This window comes from Ctenocephalides felis, unplaced genomic scaffold, assembly GCF_003426905.1.
Source record: "Ctenocephalides felis isolate EL2017-DRISC unplaced genomic scaffold, ASM342690v1 CF-g0.4_SCAFFOLD_01886, whole genome shotgun sequence".
Lineage (NCBI taxonomy): Eukaryota > Metazoa > Arthropoda > Insecta > Siphonaptera > Pulicidae > Ctenocephalides > Ctenocephalides felis.
In genome coordinates this window covers 39381302-39401320 of record NW_020538040.1, presented here as the reverse complement: position 1 = coordinate 39401320, position 20019 = coordinate 39381302, and the positions used below count along the sequence as shown (strand labels likewise).

Genomic DNA, 20019 nt, shown 5'->3' with positions numbered 1-20019 from the left:
GTTTAATTGTAAAAATGTATTAAAGTTTTGAAAAATAGACCTCGTGCAATACGTTCACCTGCAGTGTTCCCTATCAATATGTGTCAATATACAAAACATTTTTTGCAAAATCTTTATTTGTAAATTATTAGTTATTTAAACAATGTTTAAAGTAAACCTAACATTAGTTTTCTGCTATATCTCGCCATAACTTTATACACTTTGCCGTAATTAATTTCAATAAATTATTTCAACAATTTTTGCAAAAGTTTTATCAGCATGCACTCTCCAGTATTTAATATAATCTTTATGTTCAGTTTTCAGTTATAACAAAATCGAAGGATGATCGATGGATGAATGAGTAAAAAATTGATTACAATTGCAATTAAAACTTTTTCACATTGTTTGTAGTTGAATATCAAATTAAGTTCAATTTACAAGTCAATAATCTGTCATTATGATGAGAAATATAAAATCAACGATTGTTGCTTTAGTTCATTACGAATTGCAAATTATATACATATCAGATCATTCATAATTGAATACTTTTTTAACCCTTGGTTATTAAAACATCATTAATGACATGGAATCAATTTTAAATCGGACAAATGAGATATCGACACGCATGAAATGAATTTTGATATAAAATAAAAAAGTATAAAAAATAATGAAATGCGCGATTTTGAACCGGATTTTATATTTATTATTCGTCTCAGGAAGTCAAAGTGCTCGAGTTCGAAACGAAGGCTGTTTTTATTGCATCGCGTTACATTTCTTTTTAGTTCATTGAAGTCTGTTAAGCACCGCTGCATGTAAAAGTGTTTTATCGATTTACATGTTTAATTAGTTGGAAAATAAGTGGATTTTATTTATTTATTATTTTATCATAAAATACATTATGCCGTTCATATATCATGTTTGCAAAGAGAATGTTTCAATTTCAAGTAAATCTTTTGGAATTTGATCTCATTTTTGTCAGTTCGTCTGCAACTGCCCTCAGTGGATATCTAGTGAATATAATAAATAAATAAAAAAAATGTTACTAGAGTTACTTCTATTTTAAATAAATAATGCAATTGAACAAAACTAAAAATAAGTAGGGTTGTGCCACGGTCTACAGATCATGTTAATGTAAGGCATTGACTGAATGCAATAATGGGAACTTGTTCGAACAATCATACTTCAAGTTTCACCCTTTGGATCCTATTTAAAAATCAGTATAACTTAGCTGTTATGACGACTGTCACCATCGTATCCTGGCACAACCGACCCAGTCTCCAGTACCTATATAAATGTCAATAATAAATATGAAAAGAAATGTTTACCCATTACAGTTGTACTGGATGTGTACATTTAAATCTTTTTGGAAAGGCAATAGCCAAAAGGTTTTGACCTAGCTGATTTGCTCATGTTTAAAATTGTTTCTACTAATTCTGCCACTTAAAAAAAAAGTCATCAAAAAATTAACTAGCTGTATGAACCAATTTGCATTGTGATAAAATTATCTGTTCGGAAAAACCAATTACTTAAATCTTATTATTAGAATAAATTACATGCACTACCTGTCATATTTAAAACTGATTTTTATCAGAAAATTTTGCCTATAATATTTTATTTTACGCATATGAATTGAAATTTTTTATCAAACTGATGAATTCTCACCATAATGCCCTTATTTTTTATTCTTATTTTACTTGTTATACATTAAAAATATAATTTATTAAATTAAATTATATGTTTTATTGAACAGTTATGTTTTCACTAGAAATTCCGGTTCGCTAATTTTATATTTCTTGAACGTGTCAAGTCATTCTGAATTGTTTGGTACAAAAATGTGTGTGTATGTAGGCCAAAGTTTGACTTTTTGTCGACGTTTTCTCAAAAACGAATGCATGGACTTTAAAAATTTCTAAGTTACTTGATAAAACTCTATAAGGCTGTGAGTTAATTAGTTTTGCAATATAATCGGGCATGCCGTTTTTTATAATTACGAAAAGTGCAAAAATCAGAACCGATTTTGAAATTTTAAAAAACTGTTCAAGAGATATCAGATAAGCATAGTCCTAATTAGTTTTTGGTGAAGATTGGCCGGGCCGTTTCTTGGTAATTAATTGTTAAAAACTTTTTTTTGACGATTTTGATGAAGCTTTGTTAGACACTATAATTGATAAAGTTTGTGAATTTGAAGAACATTTTCAAATGTCATAGGCTTACATAAATTGCTAAAAATTTAAAAAATCAGCGAAGTTCGTAATAATAGGCCATTTCAAAAGTACAAGAATATATTGTTAAAATTATAGTAAATGCTAAGTCTTAATTATTAATAACTAAGAGTATTTACACACATCGGGTAGTTTTTGTAACTAGCAAACAGTATAATTTTTTTTCAAAAGCTTAGAAATAATTTATACGATCCGCTAATAAGAGTCTTAGGTGTAATGATTAATTGAGATTATGATTAATAAGAAATTGATATTATAATATAATTATAATTGTTTATGAAAAATACGCATATTTCATATTTGGCTATTTTCCTCTAAATTATTAATTATTTTATGGTATTCTTACGAAATAAACTTTGAAACGTATTTAGAAGCTAGTTAGGTTAATTGGATCTATACTTTAATAGGCGTTATTACATCAATTTCAAATTGATTAAATTAAAATGATTTTTAATTAACTGCCATTTACCATCAGATGGTAAAATTTTCAATCCTAATTTTGGACGTACTTGAACTGTCACTCCCGAAAATCTGGTTCATTGTCATTTGGCGGTCAGTATTCATAGAGTAGAGGTCTCTTGTGTAGTTATTAATAATAAAAATAATTGCTACTAAAATTAATTTCATTGTCAGATCTCTATCTCGATATTATTGCGTTGTCATTAATATTTCTCTTAACGCTTAAAAAAGTTATCGTAGATTATTTTTTATTATTTATCAGATGAGAAATTATTTATAATGGGCATATAAATTTAATGAACCACAAAGTATAAATTAATTGTATAATAAAATTATTGATTCGTTATTTTTGACTCGCGCGCAGTTGCTTATTATCAATTATTAAGTTATTATTATTAACTCATTTTTTTAATTAAAGAACATCTAAAAATAAATATGTATACTGATGAAATCATATTTGTGTATATGTTTACAATTAATTCGTGAAATTAGTTTATTAAAAGAAATATTAATAAACATATTGTATTACATTTTAAAATTAATGTTAGAGAGGTTATCCCCTATAAAAAGAAATCATCAAATCGAAAGCATAGACAAAAATTTTTGTACTTTTCTGCAAATTCTAAAGAAACCAATCAGCTGATTATTTAGCAAAAATGATCAACTCGAGCTCTCATCTGGTTTTTAAATTTTTGAAATCAGTGCCTGCCGGAGTTTTTGTAAAATCATCGACAAAAGCTCAAATTTTGTCTCTTACATACACACTCACATACTTTTTGTGTCAAAAGATTTAGAATGACTTTAAATTTTGAGAAATCATAAAATTAGCAAATCGGAGTTTCGGTGTAGAAACACGTTTTTTTTATTCGCAGAGTTAATAATTGTATCCGTGTATACATATATACGTACCATACACACACACAAACTCACATTTATGTTTTATTACAAAGGCTTTTCACACCGATAACAAGTTTTTGAAACGTAAATATCAAAATTCTTTTTTTTTTTAAACTCAATGTATTACTAATAAAGCATGCACTCTTGTCTACAAAATTTATTTTTGCAACTTGATAATAATGACATATTTTATACCCGACAAGTTTTCCATAATTATCAGCGACAATTTATTGACTTGTAATGAAGTGCTTATATAACATTATAATATGTAATCTATAACTTTTCCAGTTTGTATATATATATTCCATATATATATCTCAAAAGAATAAAATATAAATTGCCTAGAGGCCAGTTTTAATAAGGTTCTTACTCAAATAACATATAGAGGTTGTTCCAAAGCTGCAACCTTTATTCCGACGATTTTGATCTCTGGTTAAGGAAAACATCATTAGAGATATTGTAACAATATTAAGTTTTTGTGCTGTTTGAAGTTGCAACTATCATTAGTAGGGTTTGTTTTTAATGAGAGTAAGCTTAGAGCACAATCTGTTTCACTAAAGCATTTTTTATTATGAACTTTCAGTCTAATTTGTATACATAGTATATATACAATCATAATATTCATATAATACAGATATTTTTGAAACAATGCCGCGCTTTTTTGATGATATGTGTTTTAAATTGACTGGTTTATAAAATTTAATCTTATTATAGATTTAAAAATAAAATTCTAAAATTTCACAAAATTTAAAATACAATCGATTCATCTGGAGCTACACTTTACCAATTTAAATAATAACACTTTCATATGTAACAAAATAATTTTATTGTTTTGAAGTTACTTTATAATTTGTCAAGTTTTATTAATTAACTTCCCGTAGGGTAAGTTATCGTAATCGTCCAAAAATCGAAATTAAAATTTTTTACATTTCTTCACGTTTTAAAGGTTTCTGAACATTTTGTGTTTGTGTATGGATACAATATTTTGTCCTCGTTTTTGGGGCGCACGGATCAACCGATTTGAATGGTTCAAATTCGATTCCTATTGATGAGGAGATGTGCTGAATAGTACAGGCAAAGGTAGGTCCAGCCGTTTCGGAGATACGGAGTAAAGACATGAGTGCAGAAAAAAGAAGTCGATTTTTTGAGAAGACGGAGCATCCGATTTGAATGTTGCAAAAGACATTCAATTTTTAATGACGGAGAGAAGTGGTGATTAGTTTTTGGCAAAGGCAGGTCCAGCGGTTTCGAAGATACCGAACTAAATGTACAAAAAATGACAGTTTTTGAGAGAAATAAGCATCCGAATTGAATGATTCAAACAGCTTTCTGCTTGTGTTGACGAAACGACTGATTTTCGAAAAAAAAAAATTTAAAAAAAATATATATTAAAAATAAATCGATTTTTTTTTCTAGCTAAAGTTCTAAAGCTCATTAATATAGTTCAAATAAATAATTTTAACTTTGCAATTTAGTTTGTATAAATATTAGACAATGTCCAATTGTCCCTTTGAATTCAATTAATTTAGTTTTGTTTATTTAGTTTTTAGTAAACATATATAAGTTACAGTATTTATAACAATCTATTTGAAAACATTTAATATTCCTCGAATATTTTATTACGGTACGGGAAGCTCCTGCTATTTGCCTTATTGAGTACTAAGATATTAGTAACTATGTTGGAAGTTGATTCAATTATTTATTTTATTTTACCTACTGCCTTTATTGATTTATTTATTTTAGCTACTGCCTTTTTAAAAAAAATAATTGTAATTAAGATCTTTATTTAAAATTTCTAATGGTATTAAAAAGAAATTGTGGCAAAATAAAGAAATTGTGAATTAGCAGATTCGGTAAATTTCAATGATGCTGCAAAATGTTTCTCTTCCATTTGTACCAGTTAAGTAGTTATTTACCTATACTATAAATATCTGAAATACCTCTGCTCGGTCACAGAAAAAAATGTTTCCTAACAGGACAATAACATATTTCCGTAATAGTTATTATTATAATAGTCTGTCGCAAATGAAACCAAAGGCACGTGTTCAAATAACAAGCGATGTCCATAATTTGGTTGCGGCGAACCCGATCAAATTAAATTATAGCATTTCATTTTCAAATTGACTATTACAAGCGACTAATCGGTTCGTGATTGTGGCTTCGTACAATGTCACTTAATTCTGCCATTGTCTTTTTTCTAATGTTTTTAACAGTATGTCTAATTTGATAGGAATTGCGTCGCTCGATTAAGACAAAAGAAATAATGAAACACTATTTCGTGTACTGAAAAATAACACAATCATTTTCTGTACCGAGTTACTCAAATTCTTTTCCTATGTAGGCCAACATGCTCGGCGTGTACTCACCATTGTATAGTGTTAGATTCGGTCTCTCTAAATTATAATGGACTCATTTAATAGTATATAGATCAATCAGTTTTTGGATATATCAATGAGTAGTCATAAGTACCAAAAGACAGAATAGAAACTAATTCTCAAAGTATTGAATTACCTAGAAATAACATTTAAAAAAACATCAACTAAGCGATCCAATCATCAACATGTTTAGGGTAGGGTGGGGCACAAAGATCTAATTTGACGGATCAACCGATTTGAATGGTTCAAAAAACATTCGATTCCTATTGATTGGGAGATGTGCTGATTAGTTTTTTGCAAAGGCAGGTCCAGCAGTTACGGAGATAAAGAGCAAAGAGTGCAGAAAATAGGAATCGAGTTTTTGAGAGAACGGAGCATTCGATTTGAATGATCTAAAAAACATTCATTTTGTATGATTGGGAGAAGAGATGATTAGTTTTTGGAAAAGGCAGACCTAGCCATTTCGACGATACAGAGCTAAATGTGCAAAAAGTGGCAGTTTTTAAGAGAACTAAGCATCCTATTTAAATGATTCAAAGAGCTTTCAGCTTATTTCAACAAAATAATTGCCTTTGGAAAAAAAATGTTTCAATTTTTTTTTCAATTTTTTTTTTCAAATAAAATGTTTTTTTTTTTGTATATCGAAAATAATTCAGATTTTAATTTTAATTCTGACTATAGTTCTAATATACCTTAAATAAATAATTTCAACTTTGCAATTCAGTTTATATAATTCTTATAAATATTAGACAATGTTACAATATTTATTATAATCTATTTGAAAACATTCAACATTTCTTGAACATTTCGTTACGGTACGGGAAGTTCCAGCAATTTGCCTTAAGGCACGATGCCATACACCCCACCCACATGTAGGATGACGTCAAATTAATATTGGTGTGAAATATTTGCAAATCTAGTGGGTGGTTTCTGTTGTAAGAAAAAATGCATTATTAAAGATTTTTCAAAAGCTTTAATTAGCTCTAATTATTTTGTTAGTGCTAGTTATTCACACATTCCGTTTTAGTTAAATGCAGTCATATTTTTATCCCTCAAATAATTCAACTGTTTCATTCGATCGTAAGTAAAATGTTGACCAGCTTCGATACTAATATTACGATCTTGTTCCATTGTGATCTTAAACTGTTTCTTTCACCTATTGTTTCGTACCATGCACTTTGTTGCTTCGGATAACTTTGAAATATAATGATCATTATAAATAATAACTTGTCCAATTTGTAATCGGGAAGTACGTTCAACAACAATTCAATAATTCGCTATCAATTAAATTTTAACAAAAAGTAGATCGATGTTCGGCGTGAATAATTTTTTTATATTTGGTATATGAGTTTGACGAAAGGTTTTTGAATCTGTCTTACTTTTTATTGAAATATTTATTACATCAAGGTCGTATAAAAATGAAAGAACATGAACTATATGTCTTAATTTTTTATGATACTCTATATAAATATTTTATATTGTTATCACACACACACATCTATGTATATACATATATATATATATATATATATATATATATATATATATAATATTTAATATTTATCATTAATAATTTTGGAACTGCTTTTTCAAAAATATTGATTATTTAATTTCCGATTTATGCATGATAGAAAAGTCATTATTTTATAAAATATTTTTTGGCTTACATTTGATTAAATACTGATTTAATACTAATTAGGATATCCTATCGGTTAAAAAATATTATAATCATCGTACTAATGAATTTAATGATATTATTGTGGTAATTATATAACTAATAAGATTTCTAAATATCCTAAAATGAATAAGAAATTTTCATGTTGCTGCTCAATTATTTATTTTATATAATTGGGAAAGCAGAGTTGTGAAGCTTTCGTCAAAAATCTGAACTTGAAATCTATTTAGAAATTCAGAAACCGTTTATTATTAATTCGGATTTATATTTACTATGAATTTATATATTAATATTTATGACTAAAGGTGAACAACCTTATTTTATTTAACAAATATACAAAATATTATAATATTTTTTAATTTTTTGTTTTAAATTTTATACTAATTATAAAATGGTAGGGTAGAGCAAGACTTAAAGATCTACAATCATCTCACAAAGTTGGAAACTTTTTAACAACAATATTTTAAAGTAAAGGGTAAAAGATATGTAATCACTCATCATCTTAAATCAATCAAGAGAGCTGTCAGGAGAAAAACGGCAATGTTAAAACAAATTCATAACAAAGGTAATTTTTGCGTTGTTTTATTGGTTGTGAGCATTGTTGTTTACTTTTCGAAACCTTAATATGATTATTAAGTAGACGTTATTTAATTGTTTTATAAGATGTATGGATAATTTTAAGTTAGATTTATTAGTTCTGTTATATAACTTTTATGAAAGCTTATACCTGGGTGTAAGGGGTAATAAGAACCAACTAGAACTTTAACTTGGCAAAGGTGTAAACATTGAAAAATAGCAAATGAAAAAGTAAATTGAGTCAAAAAAAGCAATTTTACGAGAGATAAATTAAATTAATTGTTATCCCAACTCTGCTGATTATTAATTCTAACGAAATACTATATTAAGGATATATGTTTACAATGTTATCTCCGTAGAAAATGTACCTATGAAATTTATATTTTGCATTGGTTGAATAATGTAGCTATTATTTCGTAAAATTGTTTTAAAATTAAAAATAAGACATTGAACACGTGTGCCTCCTGGTTATCCCAGTACACCCTACCTATGGAATAAAATGGACTTGGTGATGGTGAAAACAGCAAAAGTAACATTTTTATACAATGATAAATAAGCTGGGCGTTAAACTGAATATAGTCAGATAGTTGTTTGTTGGATATGTGTTATTTATTGTCATATAATTAATTCGTTTGGTTTTCACTATATAATTGCTCGAAGTCAAATTAGACCTTTGTGCGCCGCCCTACCCTATATAATGCATTTTTATTAAATCATTTTTAATCGTTTTTAAAAAAGTTATTAAATTTTTAAACTAATTTATTTAATTAAATAATGCCAGTATTGATACTGCAAATTATTATTAATCAAATAATTAATTAAATAGATCTGTTCCAAATAATATGTAATAAATGCAAAACAGACACGCAATTTGAATGTCATTAAATGATGTTTTCACCAAGCAAACCACGACGTCCGTTTTTCCATCGACTCACAATCGGTATAGTATTGGCCAATACGAATGTAGATCTAATCACAACTAATTTACAGCTGTGCAGAATCGTTAATTAGATATTCGAAACTGACTATGAGCCGAATGATGTCACAACTTTTATCGAAAATTACATGCGCAATGAACCATCATAGGTCGTTCCGACGTCGGAGCGGAGCCCGCACGGCCTTGCAAGGTCTTTGTAATTCGCGAAAGAATTGTCGGTTCGGTCGCGGACTCACTCACAATCGGCTCCGTACTCGCAATCGCAATCGAGTGTTGCGCTAGTGCTACCAGGGATTGATAACTATGGTTGCACTTTTTCTGTTTGATGGCTTTATTAACTTGCCGTATGATAAATTATAGTAATCTAAAAAAAATTCAAAAAAAATTGGTGTGTGTGTGTGTAGGTATGTGCGGATACAATTCTACGTCAACTATTTCGAGAACACGAATCAACCGATTTGAGTGATTCAAAAAACATTTTATTCGTATTGATAAGAAGACGTGCTGATTAATTTTTGACCAAGACAGTTCCTGCCATTTCAAATATATGGGGCAATTAGTACCAAAAATGATTATTCAGTTTTTGAGAGAAAGGAACTTCGATTTGAATAAATATACTACTTGTATTAACAAAATAAAGAGCAGATTAAATTTTTGAGATGACAGATCCAGCAGTTTTGGAGATCCATGAAAAAAACAAAATAAAAAGCCATTTGGTGGCTAAAAATGATCATTAGACATATGAACATCAAATTATCAGATATTTTGTAAAGATAATAGTAATAATAACTAATTTTGTTTAAACTTCTGTGGGTTCCGTACGAAGATTTACAATGTTTAACCCTTAGACTGCAACGCGGCGCTTATGCGCTTTGGTATTTCGTCTAATAAAACATCTCAGATGGTTTTAGTTGATTTTTTAACTTTGCTGATTTAGTCTAAGTGTAAAGTACCCTTTGTTAATGAAGGCAGTTTGCATGTCTATCACTTAGAAAAAGGTTTTTGATCCATTGCGTAATTTGCGTTGAAAATCAAATCGTTAATTTTGACATTATCAGACCATGGTATGACGAGTTTACTAATTTAACCATACATACACTCCGTTTCACCTGAGTAGAATTGAGATCAATTCCTATCATAATTGCTATTGCTTCGTTATGGAGTGCAAAAAATGGGAAAAGGGTAGGCAAGAGCTATGGAGGTAGATGGTGAGGCAAAAAATCTCCTTTCCAACCAATTTTTTAACATTATTGACAAATAAAATGATATATGATGCATTATAAAATTATAGGTATAAAATAATATACAATCAAATAATATAAAAGTGTAAAGACATCTTGTAAAATGATTATGATAGTGTCAAATTGTACCTGATTCAGTTTTTTGCTACTAAAACAGAAGTTTCATGATAGTGAGATATTGATGCTGCTTGAAAGATGATGAAAAGTCATTGATCAAAACCGACAATACAAAATAAAGTTACTTGTCGCAATCATTTCTCAAAGTAATAGATAGCAACATGATAAGCCTTACATTCAGTCTTGTTTGGCATTATAATATATTTTTAAATTCGAACAGCATTATGGATTTAAGAGTCTTAAGAACTATTTTGATAATATTTCTTAACTACGTAGCTCTTTTAAAAAGCTACCCAGCAGATGGTTTATCTCTATTTGGTACATTGAATATTAAAATTTTTCCGATATGATTTTTAATTTATTGTATCAATGACGGGTATCAAATGGTAAATATCTAAATTTGTAAATAGAAAAGTTTTCAAAGCAGTTGTTTTAGTAAAACCATATTTTGTGAGTTTTGTGATTTGTTTAAAACTCTCAATAGTATTCTCATAAGACTCTCATTAAAAGTCTGAAAAAGTCTTGTATACACAGATCAACTTTACAATTACTTTATTATTTTTCAAGCAGATGTCAATTGGTTTATTATTATTTATCTCTATAAACGTTCTACAAAACTGTAAGAATCTCTATATTTAAAAAAAAAAAAATAGCGATGGCAAAAAATTCGAATTGGTTGAACTCAATTTTCTATTTAAATGTGATACACAACTTTTATAAAAAAATATAAAAATTATTAATAGAGCAGCAATGCTAATTTTTTATTGTTGTAAAAACTTATGCAACTATTCAAAAACATTTTAATTATTAATGTTAAGAAATACTAATTAAGGAAAAAATGTTGATTTTCTGTTGGCAGCTATTATTTAATTACTGTATTTGAATTATTAATAAATAAGAAATATTAATTTAGAAAAAAACTGTTAATTTTTTTTGTCAGCTATTATTTAATTACTGTAGGTTCATCTCTCCTGATAATATTGCAAATAAATTTGTTGCGCGAATGCACGCTGGCAAAAGTTTCTTTTTCCTTTGTTTGGTTGCAAAGAACTTTATGATCTGTGTTATATTTTTTAAATTTTGTCTTCAATATTGTGTTCATCTGTCACTGAATTTATACAGGGAATACGCAAGCTTAAATTGAAATATAAACATTTAAATTTGTGTGCATGCATAAATTTGCCTTTAAAACTTATTGCATGACTGCATGAACATAAATTTAAATTATATATCACATATGATACGAATAAAAAGAAGATACTTAATAAGTTATGATTGAGTTTAATAACTTGAAAATATGTATATAATATTGAAATTGGCAATATTTATTTATTTACTTATTCACAAGCAAGAAGTAATCAATAACAATATATTATATCAGGCTCCTGGCAAGCTTATTCATAAAATGAATCTTTATTTCTTATAAAATATTATTTTAAAATTTGTCATAAGAAAAATGTTGTAAATTGAACAACGCTAAAAATGAATAGGGCAAGGTTCAAAATGATTTATATTGTAAAAAACAAACCAATTACATCACAACAAATAACACATATCAAACAAAGAACTATCTGGCTATTTTTAGTATAAAACTCCTAGCTAATTCATCATTGTGTTATCTTTAATTTTAAAGGAATTTTGCAAAAAAATAGCTACATTATTCAACCAATGCTAAATATAAATTTTCAGGCGTACATTTTTTATAGAGATTACGCTATATATAACCTTGATCTGGTATATTCTGCCATAAATATTTATCGGCGGAGTTGAAATAACTATTTATTTAATTTATCTGTTGCAAAGTTGCTTTTTTAGTTTGATTTATTTTTTTATTTGCAATTTGCTGAGGTGAAGGTTCAGTTTGTTCTTTTGATCCTTCCTACACCTATATAGCTTTTTTTGGATATTATCATTTTTAATACATATATTTGTCAAGTATTATGTCTGTTCTCACAAATTCTTTGAGATTTAATTTTTTTAACAAAATTTTATATCTTATAAAATTTATGTTTTATTGTAAAATTATAATGACATTATTTTATAATTCCAGGATTCGAGGAAAATCATCCCCATCAACCACATTTACAAGCCTAAAGGTAAGAGCAAGTTACTTTATTTATTATGAGTAATAATTTAATATAGCTTAGATTTCCTACTTTACATCATTTATAACTTAATATTATCGTATGAAATTTTACATAGTTACACGCCTGCGACTGCTTTTGTAAACCAGAGGAAAAAAAAGTTTACAATTCTATCAATCATAGCATAAGACAGATTTCGATTAAATCAGTCGTCAAACAATTTATTAATTATTTGGATATTCATTAAGTATAACATGAAAAAAAAACAATTTAGAAACAATCAATATTAATTTGAGGGTCATGCACTGTGAGCAACTTTGGTTTTCCTTTATTGGATCGCTTTTTTTCAAAGATTTTGACTATAATTTGTGATCTGTTAGAACGTGCAAAATTACGATTTTTGATACTATTCAGTGAATGAAACTTAAAGGATAGGTTTTTATATAAAATTCTTATATTAGTCTTATTATAAGAAATTTTTGGCTTTAGAGTTATTGGTTGTCATCTAATTTTCTTTCCATCCTGACCATATAAGTTAATTATCAATCATAATTCTGCACTCATTCAAAAATGTTTTAGCTGATTACCAGCTCCTGGTGCATACTCATTAGTATTATTATCATCTCTGCAAGTATATCAATCTTAATTCATAAAGGCAGAAGAAAATCGCTTCCACGTTCTAAACATATAACCGATTTCACATTGAAACAATAAATAAATACTTGCATTGTTGTATTAGCATATATACAACGATATATAGTTACATTGCATTATGTGTATATTTATTTATATATATATGCAAATCTAAGAATGTAAATCTTATGCAAGACTGGAAAGTGTAATATTTTAGAAACGCGCTCGGCTCATGTATTTCATTGCCATTCAATAGAAATCTGTTTAATAAAATTTTCTATGGCATTGTTACAAATCGTAAATCGAAGCTCAAGCTATGTCTTGCGCGATTATCGCAAATATACCTCTTCGAACTGATTTTAAAATTATGCATTCAAATTCTTGCATGAAATGAATACTAGATTTATAATGGACAGCAACAGTCAGTTTTAATTTATGAAGCAAATATTGGCATTTGAAATTTATTAAACAAAATTCTTGATCGTATAGACAACTACATAAAGTGGTTGAAGAATATTCATCAATATCTGATCCATATGATCGAATGAGGTCCATATCTAGGTCCACAACTGATCTACTGCGTATGATTGTCTAAGTTTCGACAGAAGAATAAAACAGTGTTCTAATAATTAAAACTTATAGGGGGAAGTCCCCGAGTGCCGGACACCTAAGGTTATTTATAAATAAATCAGAAAATATTTTACGAAATGTTTATTAAATTATGACTTATGTTAGATAACAAAGTTAGAAATCAAACTAAATTAACAAAAACGCAACCTTTGCTAACAAATAATTAATACTAACAATCAAACTTTGGTAACAAGAGATTTTACAAAGTGGTACCTAGTACCGGACATTTCAAAATAACCAGTATTGAACACATAGGTAGCCATCTCCATACTCTGGAGTCTCTGTACATATGTGTTTGACGAATATTCTTAAATATTGAAAAAAAATCACTATTTATCCACCCTTTTGGCTGGGCCACACCGATGCTCTCAGCTGGAGCATTCATCATAAGATTTTCATTCTTCAGGAGGTATGTAAACCGTTATCATTCATACAAAACAAAATTAAATAATTAAAATAAATTACCTCAATTCTCTCAAGAAATACCAATATGTTTACTGTCCGGCACTAAGGGACGACTTGGTGTCCGGTGCTAAGGGACAGGCATGTTTGTTCATTTGGTGGTACCTACTAAAATTGTTTAAAATATCTAATAATATTCTACCATTTTACGGATAACAATCAAGTACTACTTTTATCATTGAATGCCACTCAAATGTAAATGCATGAATATACTAGAATTACTTCCATTGATATTTACGTGACGCCGTGATTTTGTGCCTAAAACATCAAAGGGTTGCTCCCATCGTGGCCGTGTGCGTCACACGTGAGTCTTGGCGCGTGATCCTGCACCTGTGTGCCCTCCGCGCCCCTTTCACTTGCATTTTGGAATGAAAAGATTTATACTCGCTTAAATAATACGTGTTAAATAGAGTGTCCGGCATTAGGTGCTGTCCGGCGTTACGGGACTTCCCCCTACATTAATTTATATGCGATATCTCGATATATAAATTAGTTAAAATCATTTACTCCTAATTTAAAAAAAATAACTTCAGCAATCAAACAAGCATATGTAAATGCACCTAATGCATTCATTAGTTTTGTTGAATAGCAGTTAAAGACTCATTGTCAGTCAAAAAATCGCTAACAAATTTTCAAAATTTTAAATTTGTTGAGAAAATATGATTTTAAATTTGCATCGAATTTGTAAAATATGTGTAAAACATTATCTTTGTAATTAACAATAGAAGATAAATATTTATGTACCACCATTACATTCACTAGTTGATTTTTGGAAAATGCACTATTTTATAAGACCAAATAAATAAATGAGTAAATATACCATTTTGGAATTTGAATTTTTGTTGAGACCTAAAATCAGGATGTAAATGTCAAGCTAAAAGTAAAAGTAATGCCACGAAATAGGAAAGAAGAAGAATCAAGAGAATCAGGAGAAAAAGAAGAATCAGGATAAGCAGAAAAGAAGGAGAATCAGGAGAATTTTGCAATAGTTCCGAAACAAAAACAATCCGAACAGATTCGCGAAATAGGCCTACTGGCAAAAAGTACTGAAAAGTGTGGTAGAAAAAAAACTAATGGGCACGATCATCAAAAGAAAAGGAAACTGGATCGGACTCATTCTGCACAAAGAATTCCTTCGACACGTTGTTGCCAAAGGAAAAATGCAATGACTAAAAGGGTTGGGAAGGAGAAGAATGCACATGGTTGATGACTTACGCCACAAGAGGAACTTTAGAGAACTGAAAGCCAAAGAACCAGGAAAGCCAATAAAGGAGCAATATAGAAAGGAAAATACATAAAACTGTATGAAAAAGTAAATGGATGTAATAAAACCGTAACGGGAATAATAAACAAATAAGGGAATGGAAATCATTGATTTGTGGTGCTCACGCACCATGGACCTGCCTTTGCGCAGACTACTTTTTATTATTATTATTATAATGTAAATCAACGGTTACAAGTCGATTGTAAAACAAGTAACAAATTGTAGTTGATTCTAAAACAAATAGCTTAACCACCAACTTAGTCTGCGATAGGGCTTTTTTGGCATTGCATTCATTGAATGCTGATTAAGGCGCTATTCTCATACATTTATTGATCGATATTTATACAGTTTATATATATATATATATATATATATATATATATATATATCTGTGTGTGTGTGTGTGAACAACAATTAGAACTATGAGTTTTATAAACTGTTGGCATCAACATTTTCTAATCTAGTGTTGACGTTATTGACTATTAAATTATATTCGGGCTGACTTTTTTTCTGAAGGCATTATATCAGATATATTTTTTCTAATAGTGATGGCAATGTATATTGCCTCTCAAATAAAAATCTGATATCACTACTGCGTGATATCAATCTGGCCAAGGCGTTTACCAAACCCGGAAACTGTGGTTACCAGATCATTTTACCATGGCCAGCTTATTCATACAATATAGGCAGTACAACGGCTGCAAAGTCTCAAACATGAATCATACAGCATTTGCACATCTATTCATATGAAATTTACGACCATAATTTGTTCACGCATTTTGTGCAAGTTATTCATATTACATAGGAGTCGTATGGTAATTCCTTAATTATTTTAGAAACCAATTAAAATTTTGCAATAACGTTTATTGCGCATTGATCAAATTTAATGTTAATTGCATCTATTATTGGCGCAGACACATTGCCTGCTTGGTACAACACTAAAGCAACTAAAGAATTAATTAATACCAATTTATTTATTATGTTGAATTTCCAATATTGTTTCATGCTATTATAGCGCAATTAACAATGAATACAATTTATTGCATTGTTATTTATAGCTTTTATAAAAATTTAGTAAAATGCCAACTCTTCGAACTTTTCACTAATTGTAAGATTTCGCAAATTAACTAGAAAGAAAATTACTTCCATTTGTGTAGGTTATTGAAAGAACGGCTGAACACATTTGGATGATTCAAATCATTCGTTTCACACATTTTGGTAAACGGTACCAAAAACTTGCACTTGGCGTAATTGCAACAAATAAACAGAATATTATATTTTATTTTTTGAGCAGTGTGCCTTATATAGAGATAAGTTATATAGAGAATTTTGTAAAGTATGTATGTATATGTATAGATTTTTTATTTAAGGTTAATATCAAAACAGAAATTGAAGAAGCTTGAATTGATTTTCTAGTTTTTTTATAATTGTTATACATAACTGGAGACATTTTTATAATTTTTAACAGGTGAAGCTCTATATTTGCGGGAGATATATTCCATGAAAATGCCGCAAATGAAAAATCCGTGAATACAAAATAGTAATTTATATGGGATTCTAAAAAATAATTTAATTTTTACATGAAAATAATGTAAATGTACATTATGTAACGAGTGTATCCTAAATTAATAAAATTATAAATAAGTATTTTAAGTAATTGAAACTATAAATTAGATGGTGACGATGGTGTATTTTATTTGCAGTGGTTAACAGAAGACATGAAATTTTGTTTTTATATGTTTCATCCAATTTTAAATATTTTTGCTGGTTTAACTATGGTTGCAGTTGTAATCCTGCTGAATCAGCATCTAAATAGTGTATTCTGCAAAATCAGCAAGTGTCCAATTTTTGCTAAAAAGTAAACTATACTATAAAATATCTTCTTCTACACAAATTTAGTTAGAGCAAAATAAATATTTGTTAAATTCCCTTTGGGTAAGTTATAATAATCACAAAAAATATAAAATGTAAATTTTCATATACCTTTATGTTTCAGAGGTTTCTGAACATTTTGACATACCTTAGCAAAAATGGATGTATGTGTGTGTGTGAGTGTCCGGATACAAATTTTCGTCGACAATTTCGGGAATACGGTTCAACCGATTTAAATAATTAAAAAAACATTCGATTCTTTTTGATAAGGAGACGTGCTGGTTAGTTGGCCAAGGCAGGGCAAAAAGTACTAAAATTCAGTTTTTGGGAGAACGGAGATTTGATTTGAATAATTCAAAAAAACATTTTACTTGTATTAACAAAATGAACAACTGATTAAATTTTTGGGTCCGCAGGTCTAGCGGTCTTGGAGATTCAATGAAAAAGTAAAAAAATAATGCCATTTGGTGGTCAAAAATGATTATTAGACATATGTACCAATTTTGTTTAGATTTCTGTGAGTTCCGTATCAATGGTCATCCGTCTTCGATATTTCTTCTATAGCACAGTTACGTGTTCAAAAAGATTCAAAATATAAAAAAGAATTCAATTTTTTTTTGCAAACTCAAAAAAATATTTTTTTTCAAAATTTTCAAAAAATTTTGAAGCTTTTTTAAAAATTTTAATTTTTGGTACGGAAAGTTCTAGCAATTTGCCTCAAGGCACAATGCCATGCACAACTAGTTTACTTTATTATATTTGAACGCTTACCAAATCATTGGCGCTTTAAACTATTTGTAATTCATAACTTCGAACTATTTGTTTCTTGTTCTACAAATATGTAAATGTCAAATAGCTTCTAAAAATATCTTAAGAAGGCAATGTTTGTTATACTATAGTTAAAAAAAAATGTATTCAATACGTTTTGCTTTTAATTAGCTATGATCATCTTTATTTAATCGATTGTTCGAAGGATTCTTATAGGTTTATATATATAAATGTTGTGTTTGTACGAATGTGTATTTATGTATGTAATGCATTTAAGCGACGTTGTTCACATGTCACAAAGAAATAGGTACAAAAATAAAAGGCTAAGCAGTACCATATATAAATATTGTGCATAAATTAATTACATGAACTTATGTAGGCGGACAAATATTCAGGCGACTATATATTTGAATTTTAATGGGATGCATTTGTGTTCGATAATTAAACGTTGATACCTTGGTAACGCATGTGGTTTTATAATATGAAATCCACATTCAGTTTCATTGCTTATTTTGTGTTAATAAACAGGACATTCTGACCACAATTGCGAATGTGTGCAATTAAAGAATATTGTATTGTATTGTATTGTAAGTTCAAATACCGTTTAATCGAAATGATCATTTGCTTCATGAAAATGCTTGAAATTGATAATAAAAATTAAATAGTGTTGTTGACAATTTTACCAGTATTGAGATCTAAATTACAAAAATACTGCTTAATTAAAATTAAACTTTGTTATTGACGTGTTTTAACGAAGCACTGTGTTCAATAACTATTTTAAAGAATTCGTAAATAACGACGGTTTTTAATTTAATTCTACATAACAAGTAATGTTTTTTCATATTTCCATATATTAGGCATTGATCAACACTTGCAACTTTAGATAGTATTAAAAATTGTCATATGGGTTTTCATATCATTAAATTATCATTTAAATATAATCCAAAAATTAGTAATTTGCATAAACCTTATACAAAAAATATGAATTTCGATATGCTACTAATGCATGAGTGAGCACATATTTCATACATAAACAAATTAGTTGTAAGTGGTATTTTCAAGTTACATGAACTTCCCGATATATGTAAATAATGAACTTAATTAATAATAAATAAATTAATTTATGAGAGATTTAGAAGTATTCCGAGTGGATTTATTAGATTATTGAAAATCGAACAAGTGTCTAATACAACAAGAATTTACTAAAATCAAATTTTCAAAAACAAATAAATTCTCATAATTAAACCAGTTACCGTAGGACCATAATGTTTTAGCATGTTCATTAAGAACAAATTAAAGCTCTATCGCCATACTAAGTAAAACATCTAATTTTAACAAATGTAAAAAAGCTACTCATTACGGCTTATGCCTATCTGTCGTAGGGCTGTAATATTTCAGTATGTTCTATAAGACCATTATATCTATATTCAAAAAAAGTTTCAATAAAATTGAAGATTTTTTTTTCAACAGTTAATCATAAGAAAACGGCGCGAAAACTAATCAGCACGATTCCCAATAATATCTTTAAATAAATATCTTTTGAATTTCGATGAAAATCGATTTAGGATTGCGGGCTAAAACGTGGACGAAAGTGTTTACACTTTTTTGTTAAGTACATAGAAACGGCTCGGCCGATCGTTGGGCAAATTTTATAAACGCTAGTCCTCATTGAGATACATCAGATAGCTTTTAAATTTTTGAAATCGGATCAGACCTTTTCAAGAAAACGTCGACGGAAAAATCGGCTTACATACACATACATGCGATTTACTGTAAAAAATCTCTTCGCACACACACACACATACTTATTTCAAATTGGGTCTCATTC

The 20019-nt window shown here is 28.5% G+C and overlaps 1 protein-coding gene across 1 annotated transcript in view; it reads left to right on the top strand.

Moving 5' to 3' along the window:
* The window catches only part of LOC113376748 (nuclear receptor subfamily 2 group E member 1-like), a 352594-nt gene that overhangs the window by 230657 nt on the left and 101918 nt on the right, over positions 1–20019 (top strand). The window contains exon 2 of the mRNA XM_026616790.1: positions 12529–12574. Within this exon, the coding sequence (XP_026472575.1) occupies positions 12529–12574 (46 nt within the window). The remainder of the gene's footprint in view (positions 1–12528; positions 12575–20019) is intronic.